The 16873-nt window shown below is 38.8% G+C and overlaps 1 protein-coding gene across 3 annotated transcripts in view; it reads left to right on the top strand.

Annotated features, from left to right (window-relative positions):
* Positions 1-28: 28 nt before the first annotated feature.
* Positions 29-16873, top strand: part of AREL1 (apoptosis resistant E3 ubiquitin protein ligase 1) — a 34085-nt gene continuing 17240 nt past the window's right edge. For 2 of the 3 annotated variants that reach the window (XM_081147578.1, XM_081147576.1), the window contains exons 1-3: positions 41-203; positions 11187-11503; positions 16151-16210. In XM_081147578.1, the coding sequence (XP_081003704.1) occupies positions 16195-16210 (16 nt within the window). In that variant the 5' untranslated portion in view covers positions 41-203; positions 11187-11503; positions 16151-16194. Of the gene's footprint in view, positions 204-11186; positions 11504-16150; positions 16211-16873 lie in introns of all 3 variants that reach the window. The other variant, XM_081147577.1, reaches the window with a different exon arrangement.

The raw sequence follows: 16873 nt of genomic DNA, 5'->3' as shown, positions 1-16873 counted from the left end.
TATACTGCTTCCGGCAAAGGATAGCCCGGAAGCGGAAGCTGCTTTGGAAAACGGAAAAGCCCGGAGCCGGTTCCCAGTCCTGGCGGAGATCAGTACTCGGATCTCTTGCGGGAACGGTCGAGGGCCGGTCCTGTGCCAGGGGTGGCTGCCACCTGTCAGGGCAGCGGAGCTGGGACGTCGGCGCGCAGTACCCTCCAGCTCTGGTAACGTTTCCCTCCTCCACCGCTCCCGCACGGGGCAGAGCCCCGAGGACCTGCCTGCACCCGAGTTCCTGAGAGGGAGGACCGAGTGTGTGGGGATGAGGGAGTTGGGGGGCGGAATTCTGGGTTGTCCAGTAGTTTTGGGAAACTCATTCTTCTCGTCCCTCAGCGCTGGGCGTCAGGTCTCTATCGTGCAACTCGGAGGCTCTGGTTCCTCCTTGGTGCTCCTAGCCCGCGTGGTGCTTCGTGCACTAGGTGGACGACTGTCAAGATTCTTCCCAAGTAAATACCGTGTGTTCCTCTCGGTGAAGAGAAAGATGAAACAGCGTTTGAGGGTCTCCTTTAGAGTATTGGGGCATAATCTTGCATATGTTACTAGTTACCAAGCCAGGAAAATGGTGGGAAATAATTGACATTGATTGTGGAGCCTTGGTGTGTCATCCTTAGTGGAAAAAGGAGAGTGTTAGAGAACAAGAAAGGAAAGATAACTCATTTTCTGAGTACCTGCTTTGTACTCCGGTGGTTCTTAACCTTTTGGCGATCACGAACCCCTTGATAGTTTGTGGGAAGAGGGACGATTCTTTTAAAATGGGTACACATACAGTATTTGTCGTACAATTTATGAGGCTCTGGACTCCGAAGTCCAACCGTGGACCCTCTAGGTGTCTGTGAACTTACCTCTATCTTGTATGTTGTACTTGGCACTTCAGTCATTTTCTCTGACCTTCACCATAACTTAAGTATCCTCATTTTACATGTGGGGGAGCTGAGGCTTAGACTTTATACAGGGATTTGTTTGAGTCTGAATCCAAAGCCTGTACTTTTCTTATTGCACAAAGCTATTCTAGTGTTTGAGATCCAAAAAGGTTTCTAGGTATAAAAAAAAAAAAAATGCAAAAAGCTGTCCATTGCATGACCCTAACTATGAAACTTAGTGTATTGGTTAACATGAACTTTGGAGTCTGACTGATAGAGCTAAAATCCACGCTCTACTTCTTACTAGCTATATGACATTGGGTGTGTGGATCTCTCTGTGCCTCGGTTTCTTTATCTGTAAAATAGAGATAATCATAATAGTACCTGTCTTTACAGGGATGTTATTAGGACTTAGTTAAAATGTGAAGTCCCTGGAACTGTGTGCCCATCACAAATAAACCCTGTTAAAGTGTTTTCTAATATTGTTGTTGTGTTGGAATTTTTTGTCAGTTGTATTTTAATATGGTTGCTCTATTTTGGAACTCGAATGTGTTGATGACCTAAAGAACCTTACTAAGTTTTCAGTTCTTGAACAGATCAAGTGAAGGGTGATCTCTCATGTTGATTTGAATATAGACAGTTTTCCTTCTGCTTCTTTCTCTTTTAGACATGCGTGCGTTTTGATAGCTTTGCAGTTCACATTTATGACTTTGTAGGCTCTGAATGTTTGATGTTGAAAAAGTTTTATTACCGAGGTATCTACAGATACTGTATGTGCATCCTGCAGTCACTGGAAGTTCCTAATCTTTTCAGAGCAGCTTGTCAGCCAGACTCATTCATGGGTAAAGTTGATAGTGACCACTTTTTTGAAATGGAACTTCTTGGTTATTAGGCAGTACTCTTATTAAGTAAACATGATCAGCTGTGTGTTTTTTAAAAAATATCTGGAGACTGTTTGGTATACATAGGTTTAGAGGGAAGATTGCACATAACTAAATAGTAATTTGCATTTAAATTCAGATATTGAAAAACTAGAAAAACACTCTCCTGGTCATTTGTACTCTGAATTTTGGAATCCATGAACAATAAGAAATTAAAAAAACAACCCAAGCAGTTTGTAGTATCTATTCTGAGAATTTTCTGATTTCCTTGACTGTTAATACTTGATGAAGAGCTAAATTAGTGTAGGAACACCATGGGGGATGAGAACATATTTAGAGAAATATGTTTTCATTGCATTGTAACTTCTATTGCAACCTGAGATTCTTATGGTCTAATATTAAAATACTCAAATACTCTATAGCATGTTTTGATGGTGATGGGAGCGGGAGAGATGGTGTCGCTTTGTGTTGGGTGGGAGCAGAAAGTAATTACTTTTGATTGCGTACTTGTGAGAAAGAAATGAGTTTAGCCCTTCTCAGCAATCAAGAGGGTTGTTTTGTATTTTTCTGCAGTCTTGAAGAGAAAATATTGCTTAAGGTATTCATTCCAGTTTAAACTCATTATTGGGTTTGGACTTCATCCCATTTACTAATTGGTCTAACTTACTCATTTAAATTGGTAACAAATTTCTTTATAAAATTATGATGGCGAAAGATTCCATAAAGAACATCTTGTAATTTAATTCAGTGTTAGAAAGTGAAAGGTAAATTCATTGTTGTGGCCTTTAAGGGTAAAAAAATTAATTCACATATATTTTCTTCATTTTCAAGTTATAATTTTTATACTTATTTTTATCTCCTGTGACCTGAGATGTTTTTCTCAACAAATACTAGTTGCTATTAATTATTTTCCAATGAACTTGACTGCCTCCTAAATGTGGTAGCATGGTATACAGCATGCTCTCCTCCTAAGGTGTTGATTTTGAGTTGGTTTGTATGGATGCCTCAGAGGTACATCACTGCTGAATATTTATTCCTTCAGAAGGCTTTCATTGAGGGCCCATTCTGCCCTAGGCAGTGTGCTAGTCACTCTTTAAGAACTCAGGCCTGTATTGGAAAAAGATTTGTGAACATAAATTATGGTAGGTGATTGACACAAATATGCAAATTAAAATATTTAAAAGGATTTACTCTACCTGTTAATCTTTCTGGAAGTGATCCAGGTCAGAGTACTGTTATAATATTTATTTAATACTATAACATACCATATAACAGATCAAACTGTATGACCTTAATGAATTCTAGTATATCATTTTACCTTTTAAATGACTTTAGCCATTAAATAGCTTAGGTTTAAATTTCAGTTACCTTTATTTGGTTTCTTTTTCTTTGAAGCGTTCATGAATGTTTAGCCTTCACTGACATTCGTTTATATAGTAGTTTTCAAACTTTTGAGGTCGTTTAACCTTACTGTAGTTTGTGTGTGTGTGTGTGTCTGTGTGTGCATGCATGTGCCTTTGCAACACGCACATGCCTGAGGCCTTGATATGGTGTTATATCCCATGATGTTTTCCTGGTGGGACTCTTGAAGCCTGTTCTGCAAATTATGGTTTAATAGAGAAAGAGATAAGTATTCATTTACTTATTAGAAACAAAATACTCATGGTAGGTATGTTTTGTCATTTAGCCTGAATTGAACAGTACCATATGATTTTAATATGGATATTTGTTACCTTGAGTAGTTGAGGAATTTGCGCCATGTTTTTCAGAGCTTGTAGCCAACACATTCATTTCAGCAGTTTGCTTATTGGTGTTGAGATGCTAATAGTCAGCATCTGTTCATTGTATTTTCTATTCATTATCCTTTTTGGCCAGAGATCAGATAAAGGTAATCTAATAATATATAACATACATTTTCGTTAGCCTTGCTTTTATCCAGAGATCCAGCCCAGGTTATTTTAACCCCTCTCTTGTCCACTTAGGAAAGTTAAACTCCAAGGATACCCCCTGGTGTATGTGGTGAAGCTATTAGGAAGAGAAAACAGTAAAACCTCCCAGCTGTGATATAGTTTTTTATGTCTTGCTGAAGATGGAAACCCAGCCAGGCTGCATAAATGGTTTATAGACAGGAATTGAAAAGGCTTTGGAAAAACATTTCAAAGGTAATCTGAATTGGGGCAGCGACTAGGAAGGCATGATCAGAATCCTAAAGGGGAGTGAAAATGTAGTGTGGGGAACCATATGTAATTTTTTAAAGCACATTTTACTTTGGAATAATTTTAGATTTATAGAAAAGTTGCAAAGAGAGTACAGAGTTCCTGTGTATTCACCCAGCTTCCCCTAATGTTAACATCTTACGGAACCGTGGTATGTTTGTCACATCTAAGGAAGTAACATTGGTACAAGACTATTAACTGAACTACAGACTTTTTTCGATTTTCTACTAATATCCCTTTTCTGTTCCAGGATCCAATCTAGAATACCACATTGCATTTAGACCCTGTGTAATTTTGACAAACAGGTTGGGGTTTCCAATGAGCTATTTCCATGCCATGTATGTTGTACAGTAATCCCTTCTGACTAGTGCTGAAGAGAATGTCATTAACCATGAGAATAAACAATACTACATAGGTAGTGTTTTGTACCCCTTGATTTCCACAGCTCTGTTAACTCAGAGGAAGAGTTGGCTTTGCTCCCAGGAGGGTGGTGTGAAGTTTTCTGAGAAGCTAAGAGCTGATCCTGATTGAGGGGCCCTTCCTGGGCTCCACTAACACAGTGTGCTCACCTCATAGATTTTACTGCATGGAACTGTCACGTTATTTTCTTGTCTGTCTTCTTTACTAACCTCTATGTTTCTAGGGGGCTAGGGACCCTCATTTAGAACCCTCATGGTCAACATATTGTTTGGGATGTGGTTCTTAATATACATTTGAAGAAATTTTAAAATCCTTGTTTGGTAGTATTATTAGGTCAACAGAAGTTTTGTTTTGATTACCTAAAGTGTTGAGTTTTTTAAAATAGAGCCTTCTTAGGTTGCCATTTCTGTGCCATTTTTGTCTTCCTGGAGTCTTTAACAAAGAACTATAGAATGCTCACTTAAGGTTGCTCTTCCTTCTGATTACATAAATAATTTATTTTCCTTAAAAATAGAAGTAGAATTGAAAGTAATGGATGGTGGTAGAGGTAGAAATTTTGTTAGCTTTTAAGTATGTATGTGACAATTCCAGTTCTGCCTCCTGGGCTGTAGCTCTGGCTGTTCGCCTGCCACTTCATGCACAGTTAATGAATTAACAACTTCCTAGACTTATGGAAGGAGACGGCTTGTCAGATTCAGAGAATTAGTTTTAAAAATTTTCCTGTTATAGCCAAGACTCAGTGGCTGAGAGTCACTTGAGCATAAAAGCTGCCGTGGTATGGGACACAGGCTCCTGTCCTAATTCTGTGGACCAGGCACTGTAGAGTCAGTTTGGTAAATAGACAAAAACATCAGAATAGGAGGGAGTTGTAAGTAGAAACTGCTATTTTCTTGATTTAGATTAACAACTGTGACGGGGGCATGTATAAGCCAGTTTTATATTTTGTTTTTCTCCAGATATCTCATGAAGTTACAAAATGAGCAATGATTAAGTTGTTACTTCTCCCTGTTTTACTCACATTAGCTTGGAGTCCTTTTTTCTACTTTCTCTAAACTATTGAGAATGGCAAAGTCTATTCCAGGGGTGCAGTTGAATCTAAACTATGCTTTCATGTATACTATTTGTTTCATTTTTGAGCCTGAAATGTACAGTTTGAGTCTAAAAATGTGCTATTATCTTGGTGAACTTAACCTTTGAAGCCTAAATTTTCTTTTAACCAGTGAGTGATAACTTTTTCCAGCCTCCTACCAGATTAGAGTGACTCAGTATGGTGAGAATGATGTTATAAAAGCTTCTCTTTAAAACCAGAAGGATAAGTAGTTCATTGTCCCTGGCTTAACTTGAAGGTGCATGCTCTGGGTTTTAGAATTTTGTTTTAAGAACCAGCCTTGAGGGTCTAGAGGTTTTATCTCAGTTTGAAGAGAACTGAGGGACTAAAACCTTGGCTAAATTTAGAAATGCCATTTATGAGGTTGAAGAGCGGGGAAATCTGCTAAAAGATAAAAATCTTTCCAAATTCTGAAATAAACTTAAATAGTGCCTGGTAATGTGGAAGTTGAATTTGAAAGAAACAGGGGTAATAAACCTGAGTAACTAATTATGAGGTAAATGGAATGCAGGAGTTTTAAAATTCTTGTTAAAATTTTTGAGATTTTCTTTTGTGAAACTTTTAGATAAAACTTCTAGAAGAAAATCTTTGCGACCTTGAGTTAAGCAAATATATGTATTCTTAAATAGGGCACAAACACTAACTATAAAAGAAAAAAATTGATAAGTTGTATTTCAGTAAATTTAAAACTTTTATTCTTTTTAAACAACACTTAAGAAAATGAAAAAACAGGCCACAGGAAATATTTACCAAACATATATCTAATAAAGGACTTGTATTCAGATTATATGAAGAAGTCTTACAACTCAATAGTAAGAGAACAAACAGCTCAATTTTTAAAAATGACAAAAGATTTGAATACCAAAGAAGGCACCAACCTGGATGGAACCCACATGTCCTTCAGCTGATGCATGCAATGTAACATGCATTGTTACATGTTCATATAATGGGTTACTACACAACAATAAAGAGGAATGAACTACTGATACATGTAACAACATGTATGGATCTAAAAATCATTGTCAAGTGAAATAAATGCCACACATAAAAGAGTAAACCAGTTAGTCCCTCAAATACACTCAGTGCCATCTTTCTCATTATGGGTTGGGCTCCTGTGGCCTCAGCACAAACCACCATCATATCCTGGCAACCCAGCAGCTTGGTTTGTGCATAGAGCCATATCTCTAGAGGCACTCCTGTAGTGCCGAGACACCTGGGTCTACTTTCCAGTCTCAGCCAGCCCTCCTTTCCCTTATACTCCAGGTCTTGCTCCCAAGAGCAGCTGAATTCCTTCCTCTTCTCAGTGGATCTCCATTTTATATCTAAGGTAACTGAAGAGAAGTTAAGTAGCTTGTCACTCAGTAGTGAGATTCATACTCTTGACCACTACGCCAAATGTACTTAGAACCAGTCACTCTCCTTTGGCTCCAAGTGGTCTTTCTAAACACAGTGCATTCATAATGCTGAGCTTTTCATCATTCCCTTTCTTGACTCGGTACTTTTGCTTATGTTGTTTTTCTGCCTGGCATGCTGGTCTTCCTTTTTCCTGTCTTTCAGATGCTTGCTCGCTCTTAAACGACAGCTGGATTCTCTCCTGGGAAGACCTCCCCACTCTCTCAGGCAGAGTTCCCTCTCTCCTTCCTTTGCCCACTATACATTTTTTATTCCTCTTTTGTGGTACTTGCCACATTGTGTTGTCCATCTCCCACCGTCTTATTTATCCTTGTGACTTTAGCTTTTAGCAAACAGTCTGTCATGTAGCAAATGCTCAAGAACTATGAAATGAATGAACAATACAGAAGAACCTAAAGATGTTGGTAGTCATTGGGGAATCATAGCAGGAAAAACAGTTCTATTTAAAATGTGAGTATATGGGATGGGTGGTAATAGGGTAATAGACCAGAAGCTGAGTCAGGGTTATAGTGCTTTTCAAACTTTTCAGTTCAGGTACCTCTAGGGGTAGAGGATAGTGGGTATGGAACTCCTTGGGGGCTCGGAGAAGAGCCCCAAGCAGCCTTTCTGCCTCAAGGACAAAATATCTGTGATTATTTTTAACGTATTCATGTTTTATCTTTAGAAATTCATGCATATTTTGCATTCTATTATCTGTGAATTTTTTTTAAACACGAAAATACTTTTTCTCCTCACCCACCTCATTTTCAAGTAACCAGATGCTACAGGGACATGTTTCCTTTATCTTCTGGCTTCTAGCACATTCTGGCATACAGTGCCCAAATCTGGGAAGCATGGAATGGGGCTATAGTCTAATATGGCACATTCTAGCTTTCTGCGATTTGGGGATTGTCTCCTCAGGAGTATTATGTCATGGAGCCGAGGAGGGTGAGCTCATCATGTTCTGAGTAACGCCGCTGTTCCTGGAAGGCTGCAGTCAGTTGGAGGCACCTCATTACCAGGTCACTGGGGACTAGCTGGAGAGAGTTCACAGAAGACCCACAGGAATGATTGAGAGACTGGAGGGGCTGACTGATGAGGAAAGAATAGAAATGAAAACTGTATAACTTGGCTGAACCAAGATAGCAGGAATACACAGCTATGTAAATATCTCAAGAGTATAAACTTGATGGGGGAGGGCAATCTTTTATGGTGGGATTTTGGGGTGGGGAGAACAATCCAAGGGTGAAATTAAGCAAAGGAAAATGTAAACAAATTATCTAAAATATCTGATGGTGTACTTTATTTCTTGGAACCTCCTTAGTTAGACCACTAACCTTACGGGCCTTTTGCTAATTGCATGATTTGTTTTTTAATTTGATTTCCTTGGACTCGTGGCTGGTGCTTCTGTGTAGAGAATGCTGGAGACTACATCTTACCAAGCCAGTGTTTCACTTTTGTCCTATCTTTTTTGTGGAACTCTGTAGGTGATGCTCGGAACTCCTGTGTGCTTCCACTGCCTCTTTATTCATCAGAATCTAGGTGGACATTCACATTGGGTTTTTCCCCACAGTTTTTTAGAATAGTACTTTAAAAGTAGAGACTGAGTTGTTGATAAGTATTTTAAGAATTTTAGAAACCTGGCTATAGTATTTGGTTCCTGGGGTACTGGTTTTAGGAAATTACAGCCTTGGTGAAGTGCAAGCATAAACTTTGTATGAAACATGTACTTTGGGAAATGATTGTATAAAATTCCTATTTGGGGTGTGAGAGGCATAAAACTTTTAAATAGCAGTTGAAATTAGCCAGGAGAAATATTTGCAAAATGTTGCTCTTTTCCTAAGAGGGGATAATAGAACTGGAAGAAAATGATTTTATGCTTTTCTGTTTTATAAAAATGATTTCATTTATATAAGGCAGTAATATAGCTTTAACAAGACCTCTACACCAGAGATTGGTAAACTTTTTTTGTATAAGGGTCAAGAAGATAGGAAAACTTTGTAGGCCATACGTCTCTGCTGCAAGTACTCAACTCTGCTGTTGTAGTGCAAAAGTGGTCATAGACCATATGTAAACGAATGAACTTGGCTGTGTTCATTCTTTTTATACAAACTTTTTTTTTCTTTTTTTACAAAAACAGGCAGCCGTCTGGATTTGGCCTGGAGGCTGTAGTTTGCCAACTCCTGCACTAGACCCCTTGTTCCTCAAAGCTCGATCTGCAGACCAGCAGCATCAGCATTACCTATGATCCTCTTAGAGATATAGAATATTGGGTCCCTTCTCAGCCTGACTGCTCCAGAGTCTAGACCATGCTTCTCAAATTTTAACATGCATAGGAATCACCTGGGAAACTTGAGAAAGTATAAGCTTTGAGACAGACTCTGAACATCATACTAGCCACTGGGAGGCAAAGATGAGTAAGACTCAGGGTATTTCCTCAGGAAGTCCACAATCCATTAGGAGAGACTACTGTATAAACCAATAATTATAATACAGACTAATAAATGCTATAATCAGGGTATCTTCAGCATGAGTAAGTATCACGAAGAAGGAAGAGGTTAGTTCTGCCTGGTGTTGGAGTATCCCTCAGAGGGGCCTGGGAGTTGGACCAGGAAAGGAGATGGTACTTGTTGAGTCTTGAAGCTCATTAGAGACACTGAAGCACTGGGGGCAGCAGGTAAGGGAGGTGATGGGGGTAAACATGGTAGTTCATGGTGGGGCATAGAAAAGATGATAGAACTAGAAGTTATTTGATTTAATAATGAAGTAGTTGATCACAGGGTTAGAGGCCCACTAAGATCACAATGAACAGAATAAAAGTTTAGTACATTCTGTTATCTTTAGCTAATTTTTTAACTGTTTCCTTCTTTGAAAAAAGGACAACTTGCTTGTTCTTTCCCTTTTTTAGAAAAAAGTATTCAGATTTAGAAACTTTTTATATGTTCTTGCTTCATTAAGAATTTGGAGAATACTAAACGTAGAGGTAGAAAATAAAAATTATTTGTAATTCCATGCATCAAGAGAGGACCACTGTTAACATTTTTGTGTTCCTTCCAGGCCTCTTTATGTAATGTAATACTTGTAAAAATGGGCTCATGCTACGTAAGTAACTTCTTGCTTGCTTTTTCGTTTAACATTTTATTTATGAGCAATTCCTTGTGTTATTCTTTAAAAGTGTCATTTAAAAAAATGCTTATATAGCATTCTGATGGATCTCTTATAGTTTATGTAACTCATCTCTTGTTTGCAGATCCTTTAAGCTGGTTCCAGTTGTTAGTTGACCCAGGTTTTGGCTCATGTACTTGGCAAGTCTGTCACCATATTTTAAAAATAAATACATATACTTATTTATCTTTAATTATAAAAGTTTGCCAACTTGTTTGATCTGCTGGCCTTGACTCATTCTGTCCTTGTGCTCTTACTAGCATTTTGTGTTTCCTTTCTTGGTTTCGCATGGTAGGGAGGCAATAGAGTAGTCATTGAGAGCATGGATTCTGTGTGCAGGTTGTCTGGATTTGGCGCGACTACTTATTTGTGCATAATCTTGAGAATGTGCCTCAGTTTCCTCATCTGTAAAATAGGGATAATTATATCTGTCTTGGGGTTGTGAGTTAATACATATGAAGCACTAAGAACAGTTCCCGCCATGTAGAAAGAGATGGTCTCTTTTCACTTAGTGATTAGTGGGCTCTTCTCATTTGTTTTATGGTGGCTGTTAGTGTATGCCTTGCCATACCTCCTTTCTGCTATATTAGTTCATGAATATCTTTGCGTCACAGACTTACTTTGCTAAACTTCATTACTCAATGACTATCTTGAAAGTTCACAGATTTTACTCTTTGAAAGAAGATCTTCATTGTTTAACCATGTCTTGGAAATGCATGGGGAGGCCCTTTGTAACCTGTCCCAGCCTGTCCCGTGTCATTTCTCTTCATCTTGTTACCAGACCTTGTTCTCCAGCTCCATCAAACTGAAACTGGGCTTGTGGTTGTGTGAGGCTCACTCTAAATCTGTGCTCTAGTTTGTTTCTATTGAAGGGTTGGGATCAACTGAAGTGCTGGAGCTTCCTTCTGGGAGTGAACACAATTAAGGCAATGAGATTTGCTTGACTTTTCTTGTGGAGTTTTAATTGGAAAAAGTTGGTCAGAGTTTACCTGCCCTTGACTATTTTTAGTGTCCCAGGGTTTCCACTGCCTGTTCTACCTCTTTTTTGTTTTGAGGGATTCTTTTTCAGAAATAAAAACCTATTCCACCAACCCTTTTTTCTTTGTAGGATGGAATCCTGAGACAGCAGAACAGATGCATCCTTTGGCAGTTAACTGCGCCTTGCACTAGAGAGAAGCCCAAGGATGATATATTTTGGGGTTATATTTCTCCACTCTGGAAGTCACCCTGTTCGTTCCAGAAACATTGATCGCCTGCCTCTTTGACACACCCTCAGTGAAGGTCTGATGGACAGACACTTTCTACTGACCTTGCAACTGTATTCTCTCATGTGGAAGTTGAAGACAAGGTGAAAGGGCCAAGTTACCTGCTTTGGTGAATAGCAGAGCTCCTCTTGTTTCTTAGAACATGGGCCCTCGCATAAAGGTAAGGCAATAGTCTAGTTAAGGATCACTTGTTACTGGGATGCAGAACATAGACTCAGTGACCAGATCCTTTTTAGCAAGGAAAAGCTATTGAAGCGCACAGTTGCAATTAGAATTGACTTTGCTCCCAGCAGGGCATCTGGGAGTATAAAGAAATCAATTTTCCATTTCTGGGAAATGACTGTTCACAACTGATCTTCAGTGTTAGGGCTAAAATTTATTTGATGTAATTATGAATCTTTATACTCCTAAAAAGATAAAGAGTTCTAGAATATGTATATCAGTCAGCTTTCTAACATTCCCTTGAGAAAGGTATTTTCAAGTATTTTCCCCCTCCCCTGCTTTTTGTAGGTAATGTGAGCCAAAGTGCTGTAATATTAAGCAACTTGCCTGGGATCTTTTAGTAAGCAAGTGATATTTCTGCATTAGATAATTGGTACGGCATTCCATTTTCCTCTGTCATGCTTTATTTATGTTTCAAAAGATTTAAAAGGGGGCCATAAGCATTTATCTTTCTAATTTTAGTCTCATGGTGAGATTCTCATATCAATATTGGGTAATGTTTTTCATATTTGTTTTTTGTACCTGTTTTCTTAAATCTTTTCTCTTCCTAAGTACTTCACTGTTCCTCATGACTCCATTCCTCTTCATTATTTAGTGTTGTACAAGGTTAAGAACATTGTGATTCAGAGTTAGACGTAGGCTTAAGTCTTAGCTCTGTCACTTAATCAGCTGGGAAATGTTCAGCAAGTTAACTTTTCTAAGCCAGTTTTTTTTTTTTTTTTTAATCTGTAAAGTGAGAATAATAATGCTTATTTTACCAAGTTGTTATGGTGACAATTTCTTAAGCTAACATGTAAAACACTTAGTGCACTTAGGTTTTTGAGAGCTATTAGAGAGAAATAGGATATTTTGTAAAGGTCAGATCAGTGAGTGATGAATTGGCCTATGGTAAGTAGATTGATAAGGGGGTTGAAGTTATTAGTTATCACATAATACTATATGTGTAACAACTTACATACATAGTAGTAGTATGTAATAACTAATAGTAGCTAATAGTAGCATGTAAGTTATTATATACTACTATTATTCTGCTAGCCTAGGGTATCACAGTTTGCTGAACTGTATAAGGGCAAGAACACTAAAGAGATGGATGAATTTGAAAACAAATTCATATAGCTGAATTGCATGAAATAGTATGGTGGAGGCTTAATATACTACTTCTTTGTGCTTGAATTAGACTCAGGAAGACTTCCAAAATCATTTTATGAAGGAGTGTGAGCAGCAGAAAGTGGAGGGTGCTGTGGAAACTGTTGTAGAAACATAAGTGCTCAAAATGAGGAGGATGGGGCCATAGAGCTGGGTGCCGTGCTGTGCGGGAGAGCCCACGTCTGTAGGCATGGGTATTTGACACATATTGCAGAACTGAAGTAGACTGGCAGCTGGTGGTCTGAAGGGTTTATAACCCCTGGCTCAAGTGAATGTGCTGCTAATTAGAGAAGTCTTAAAAATTGTATCTAAAGTGAAGGCCCCATCTAGAAAATTCCTGATCCTTAGACATTATGGGCAAAGAAAAGAACAGACATTTGATCCTGTTCACTCAGCAGATATTTTACTCATATATATTGCAATTACTATATGCAATCATGTTGGATGCTGTGGGGAATTTTTAACACTGGTCTTTGCCTCATGTTATTTACCACTCTGAAATGGAAAATAAAACAAGGGACTAAAAGAACATAAGTGGTATGAGGTAAATAAAAACAAAGTAGTGTGAGAATTCAGAGGAGATAAGTTTTTAAATTGAAGATCAGGGAAGATTTCAGGGAGGGGAGATAGGGTTTTCCCTGGACTTAGGATTCAGAGGTTTTTCATGGATAGAGACTGAGGGGAGAGGATAGTCTAGGCAGAGGAAACGACTTTTGCAAAGGCATGGAGATGGGACATTTCAGAGCTTATTTATATGTAAAAGTGTAAAGGGTCTGATTTGGACAGAACGTGGGGTGAATAAGGTGTTGTGGGTGATGGGACCAAGCAGAATACTGTAGGGAGTGGTGGGAGCAGAGACTGGCAGAGAGGGCATGGCAGGGTAGTACGAGGACAGAAATGCTACAGAAGAGGTAAATCTGGAATAAAAGTGATTCGAGGGTTCACCCTAGAAGGATATCAGGTACTCAGAGACAAAGGTAGGGAGGCTTTATGACAGCGTTCAGGAAGAACCAGAAAATGGCAACTCTATAAGGAAGTTCAGACTGTGGCCATAGGTAAAATTGGCAGATGGATAAATATTGTTGGGGAGGTTTTTGAGAGCTATTAGAGAGAAATAGGATATTTTGTAAAGGTCAGATCAGTGAGTGATGAATTGACAAAGCTAACTCCCTGGTCACAAGGTGATTTCAAGGAGAGTTGTTTGGGGAAAAGTTGTAATTGGTATGCTGAGTTTTAAATAATAAAGGGAATTGGAATGGAAATGTAGAATTGACCTATTGGAAAAGTGGTGATGATTTGGTTAATAAATTAGTGAAGGGGGCAAAAATGGGTAAGGATTCAACAAGGTCAAGTTCATTACTGCCAGTAGGGAGGGTCCCTGAGTTTCCTGTTGGCTCTGAAGCAAAGGAGTAGTGATACTGCTACTACTATTAATAATTATTATAATAATTAAAACTGAGAACTCACTGTGGGCCAGGCACTATTATAGGCTGTTTACATGTGTTAACTTATTTAATCCTTACAACACCCCTGTGAGGTACACACAGGGAACTGACATTCTAGAGAGAGATTAAATGACTTCTCCAGGATCACAGTGTCAGTGGCAGAGAATGGATTTGACCTAGGTATTCTAGTTCGAGAGTCCATGCCCTCATCCTCTGTGCTATCCTCTTTTATTTTTAATACGGTTTGATTTTTAGAGTCTTGATGGCTATGGGGAGTTATATTGAAGTACTATCATACTAAAGGAGGTGGTGCCATAGAAAGGATTAAATCTCAACTCTTTATTCAGCAATGAATCCTAGACAGGTTACACAGTTACAGCCCTGGAATTGGTCTCCAAGCTGCCTCTTTCCGAAAAGACTGTAGTTGTCAGAGATAGTAGATAAGCATTTTCCCCACCTTTATGGTGTGTGCCATAAATTTGGCATTGCTTTTATTCCATCAGGAAGCAAGAGACTTATAAGTCCTATAACAGAAGCCACATATACTTCATTTTCTGCTAGGTGTTACTACTTCTCTGAGGATTGGAAGTTTCACAGCCAGGATCAGATTGGATGGCATCTAACTGAGGGAGTACCTAAAACAGTTAAACTGCCAGTTTTGGCTCTACCAAGCCATCTAGCACATCTTGTAAGGTGCAGACAGATGTTTTTTTGAGAGATGATAGCAACTTTTCAGCATAGGGCCCCAGGAGATGACATACTTATTTGAGAAGGAGATTCAATAATTGTGATCCCAAATTTTGGGTCTGTATAGTGCCTCTTTATAATAGACCCTTTTGGGAGCATCTTAATTCATGTGTATTGGCAATGCTAATGTTTCCTGTGTGGATTTCATTTCTGGTAGGACTTCAGTCTAAATAGAGATTTCTATGAAACTTGACATGGCCATTCATTGGGTATATTGTTATCAAAGGAACTACTGCCATTTTTTGTCTCCCTCTTAAAATTTTTTCACGCAATCAGACACAAAAGTACACCCACCCTCTTTATAAAATAAAATAAAAAGTTGCTTTGGTCCCTCTCAAATCTGAGCCTATAAATTTTCAGCTGCCTTTTTTCTAAGTAACAGTCTAGTACTGATAAAAGGTTCTGGGTTGAGATAATATTGATAACCTTAATATATATTGACCCTAAAAGAAAGAGTGAATTCAGTGCATTGTAGAATAGAGAATATATATAGTTCATACATACTAAGGTCAAAACTCAGTGATAAGATACAAAAGTCAGTGTATATTGCATTTTTCCTAGCAGTACCTTGGGGGGTTCAAATGAGCAATGACAATTGAAGCCTTATTCTGGAAACAAGTTTAATAACAGTGAAGGTTTACCCTCAAACTCTAGCCCTTGTTTGAATTGTTGTGACCTTGGCAGGCATCATTTACGATGAGAAGAACGATCTCCTTTTGTTCCTCTCCTTGGCCTTCCTGCTGAGCTCATCTTCCACAGGGCCCATTAGTTTATCTGATTGGTAACAGCAAAAATGACTTCTCTTGCGTGCCCACTGCTTGTTATTGGAATGACCCAGAGTTCATTTTAATTATGTAACGCCAACATGATGATGATAATACTTGCTTTTAAAAATCCACATTTTTATATAACTATTTCTACTTAGATGAATTACTTCCAGAAGGCAAATATAAGGGGAAAGTGACTCCATTATCCTCTTTGCTTGTCTTAATTAGCACCAATTTGCTTTGGGGAGGGAAACTATCTTGGGGCTTTGGATCTGAGAAGATGAAAGCCATGTTATTGCATTTTGTAATTAGCAATAAAGCAAATGGCTGTTTGTGGTATTCCTAGGGTGGTCGGTAGATTAGAAGTCTTTTGGGGAATGATGCAGTATGTTTGTCTGAAATATGTCATAGGGCACCTGTCAATCTGAAATGGCTGTAAGAAGGAGTTGGAAAAGAAACTAAACAAGTTTTCGTTTGCAGCTGCAGCTGTGATCCTCGGCCTCTGTCGGCATTGAAGGGACCTGATGTTTTACGTTATTGGTATGTTATGGAACGAGCTCTCTTTATTATCTTTTTTTGGGATTCTTACATCCTTTTTGTCTCCCTGTCTATCTATCCTCTCTCCCTTTGAAAATAGACTTGGACATATTTCCAGTCATGCCGGAAAGTACCTTCACAGAGTTGGCAGTGGAATTCATTCATTTGGGAAATATTTATTGACTAATTATAGTCAGTGCCAGACGTCGTTTCCTGCTGAGTCAAAGTCAGATAAGGCAAAAATCTGCATACAAGAAGTTCACGCAGTGAACAAGGAGGTGGATGGTCAAGGGGGGGGTAAAGTTAGAGTAGATGAATGTAAGGAGTCTGAGGGAGCCCAGAAGAGGGAACTCCAGACTCTAGTGGAGGTTGGGGAGGGCTTTTGCCAGTGGACAAGGGAGGGGAAAGCTTCCAAATGGCAGGAATATAATGCACATTCTTTTTACTACTTTTGTGAGAGCCCAGCACCTACAGGAAGGTGGGAGGCAGGCATGATATGTGTGGTCCATGGTATAGAACAAGGGTTGACAAACTTTCTATAAAGACCTAAAGAGTATATATTTTCAGCTTCCAAGCCTATACAATGTCTGTCACAACTACCAAACTGTCTTAGTTTAGGGCAAAAGCAGCACTAGACAATATGTAAATGAATGGGTGAGGCTTCAT

This window comes from Miniopterus schreibersii (assembly GCF_964146895.1).
Source record: "Miniopterus schreibersii genome assembly, chromosome: 1".
Classification (NCBI taxonomy): Eukaryota; Metazoa; Chordata; class Mammalia; order Chiroptera; family Miniopteridae; genus Miniopterus; species Miniopterus schreibersii.
The sequence above is the reverse complement of the archived record's forward strand: the minus strand, read 5'-3'. Positions and strand labels throughout refer to the sequence as shown.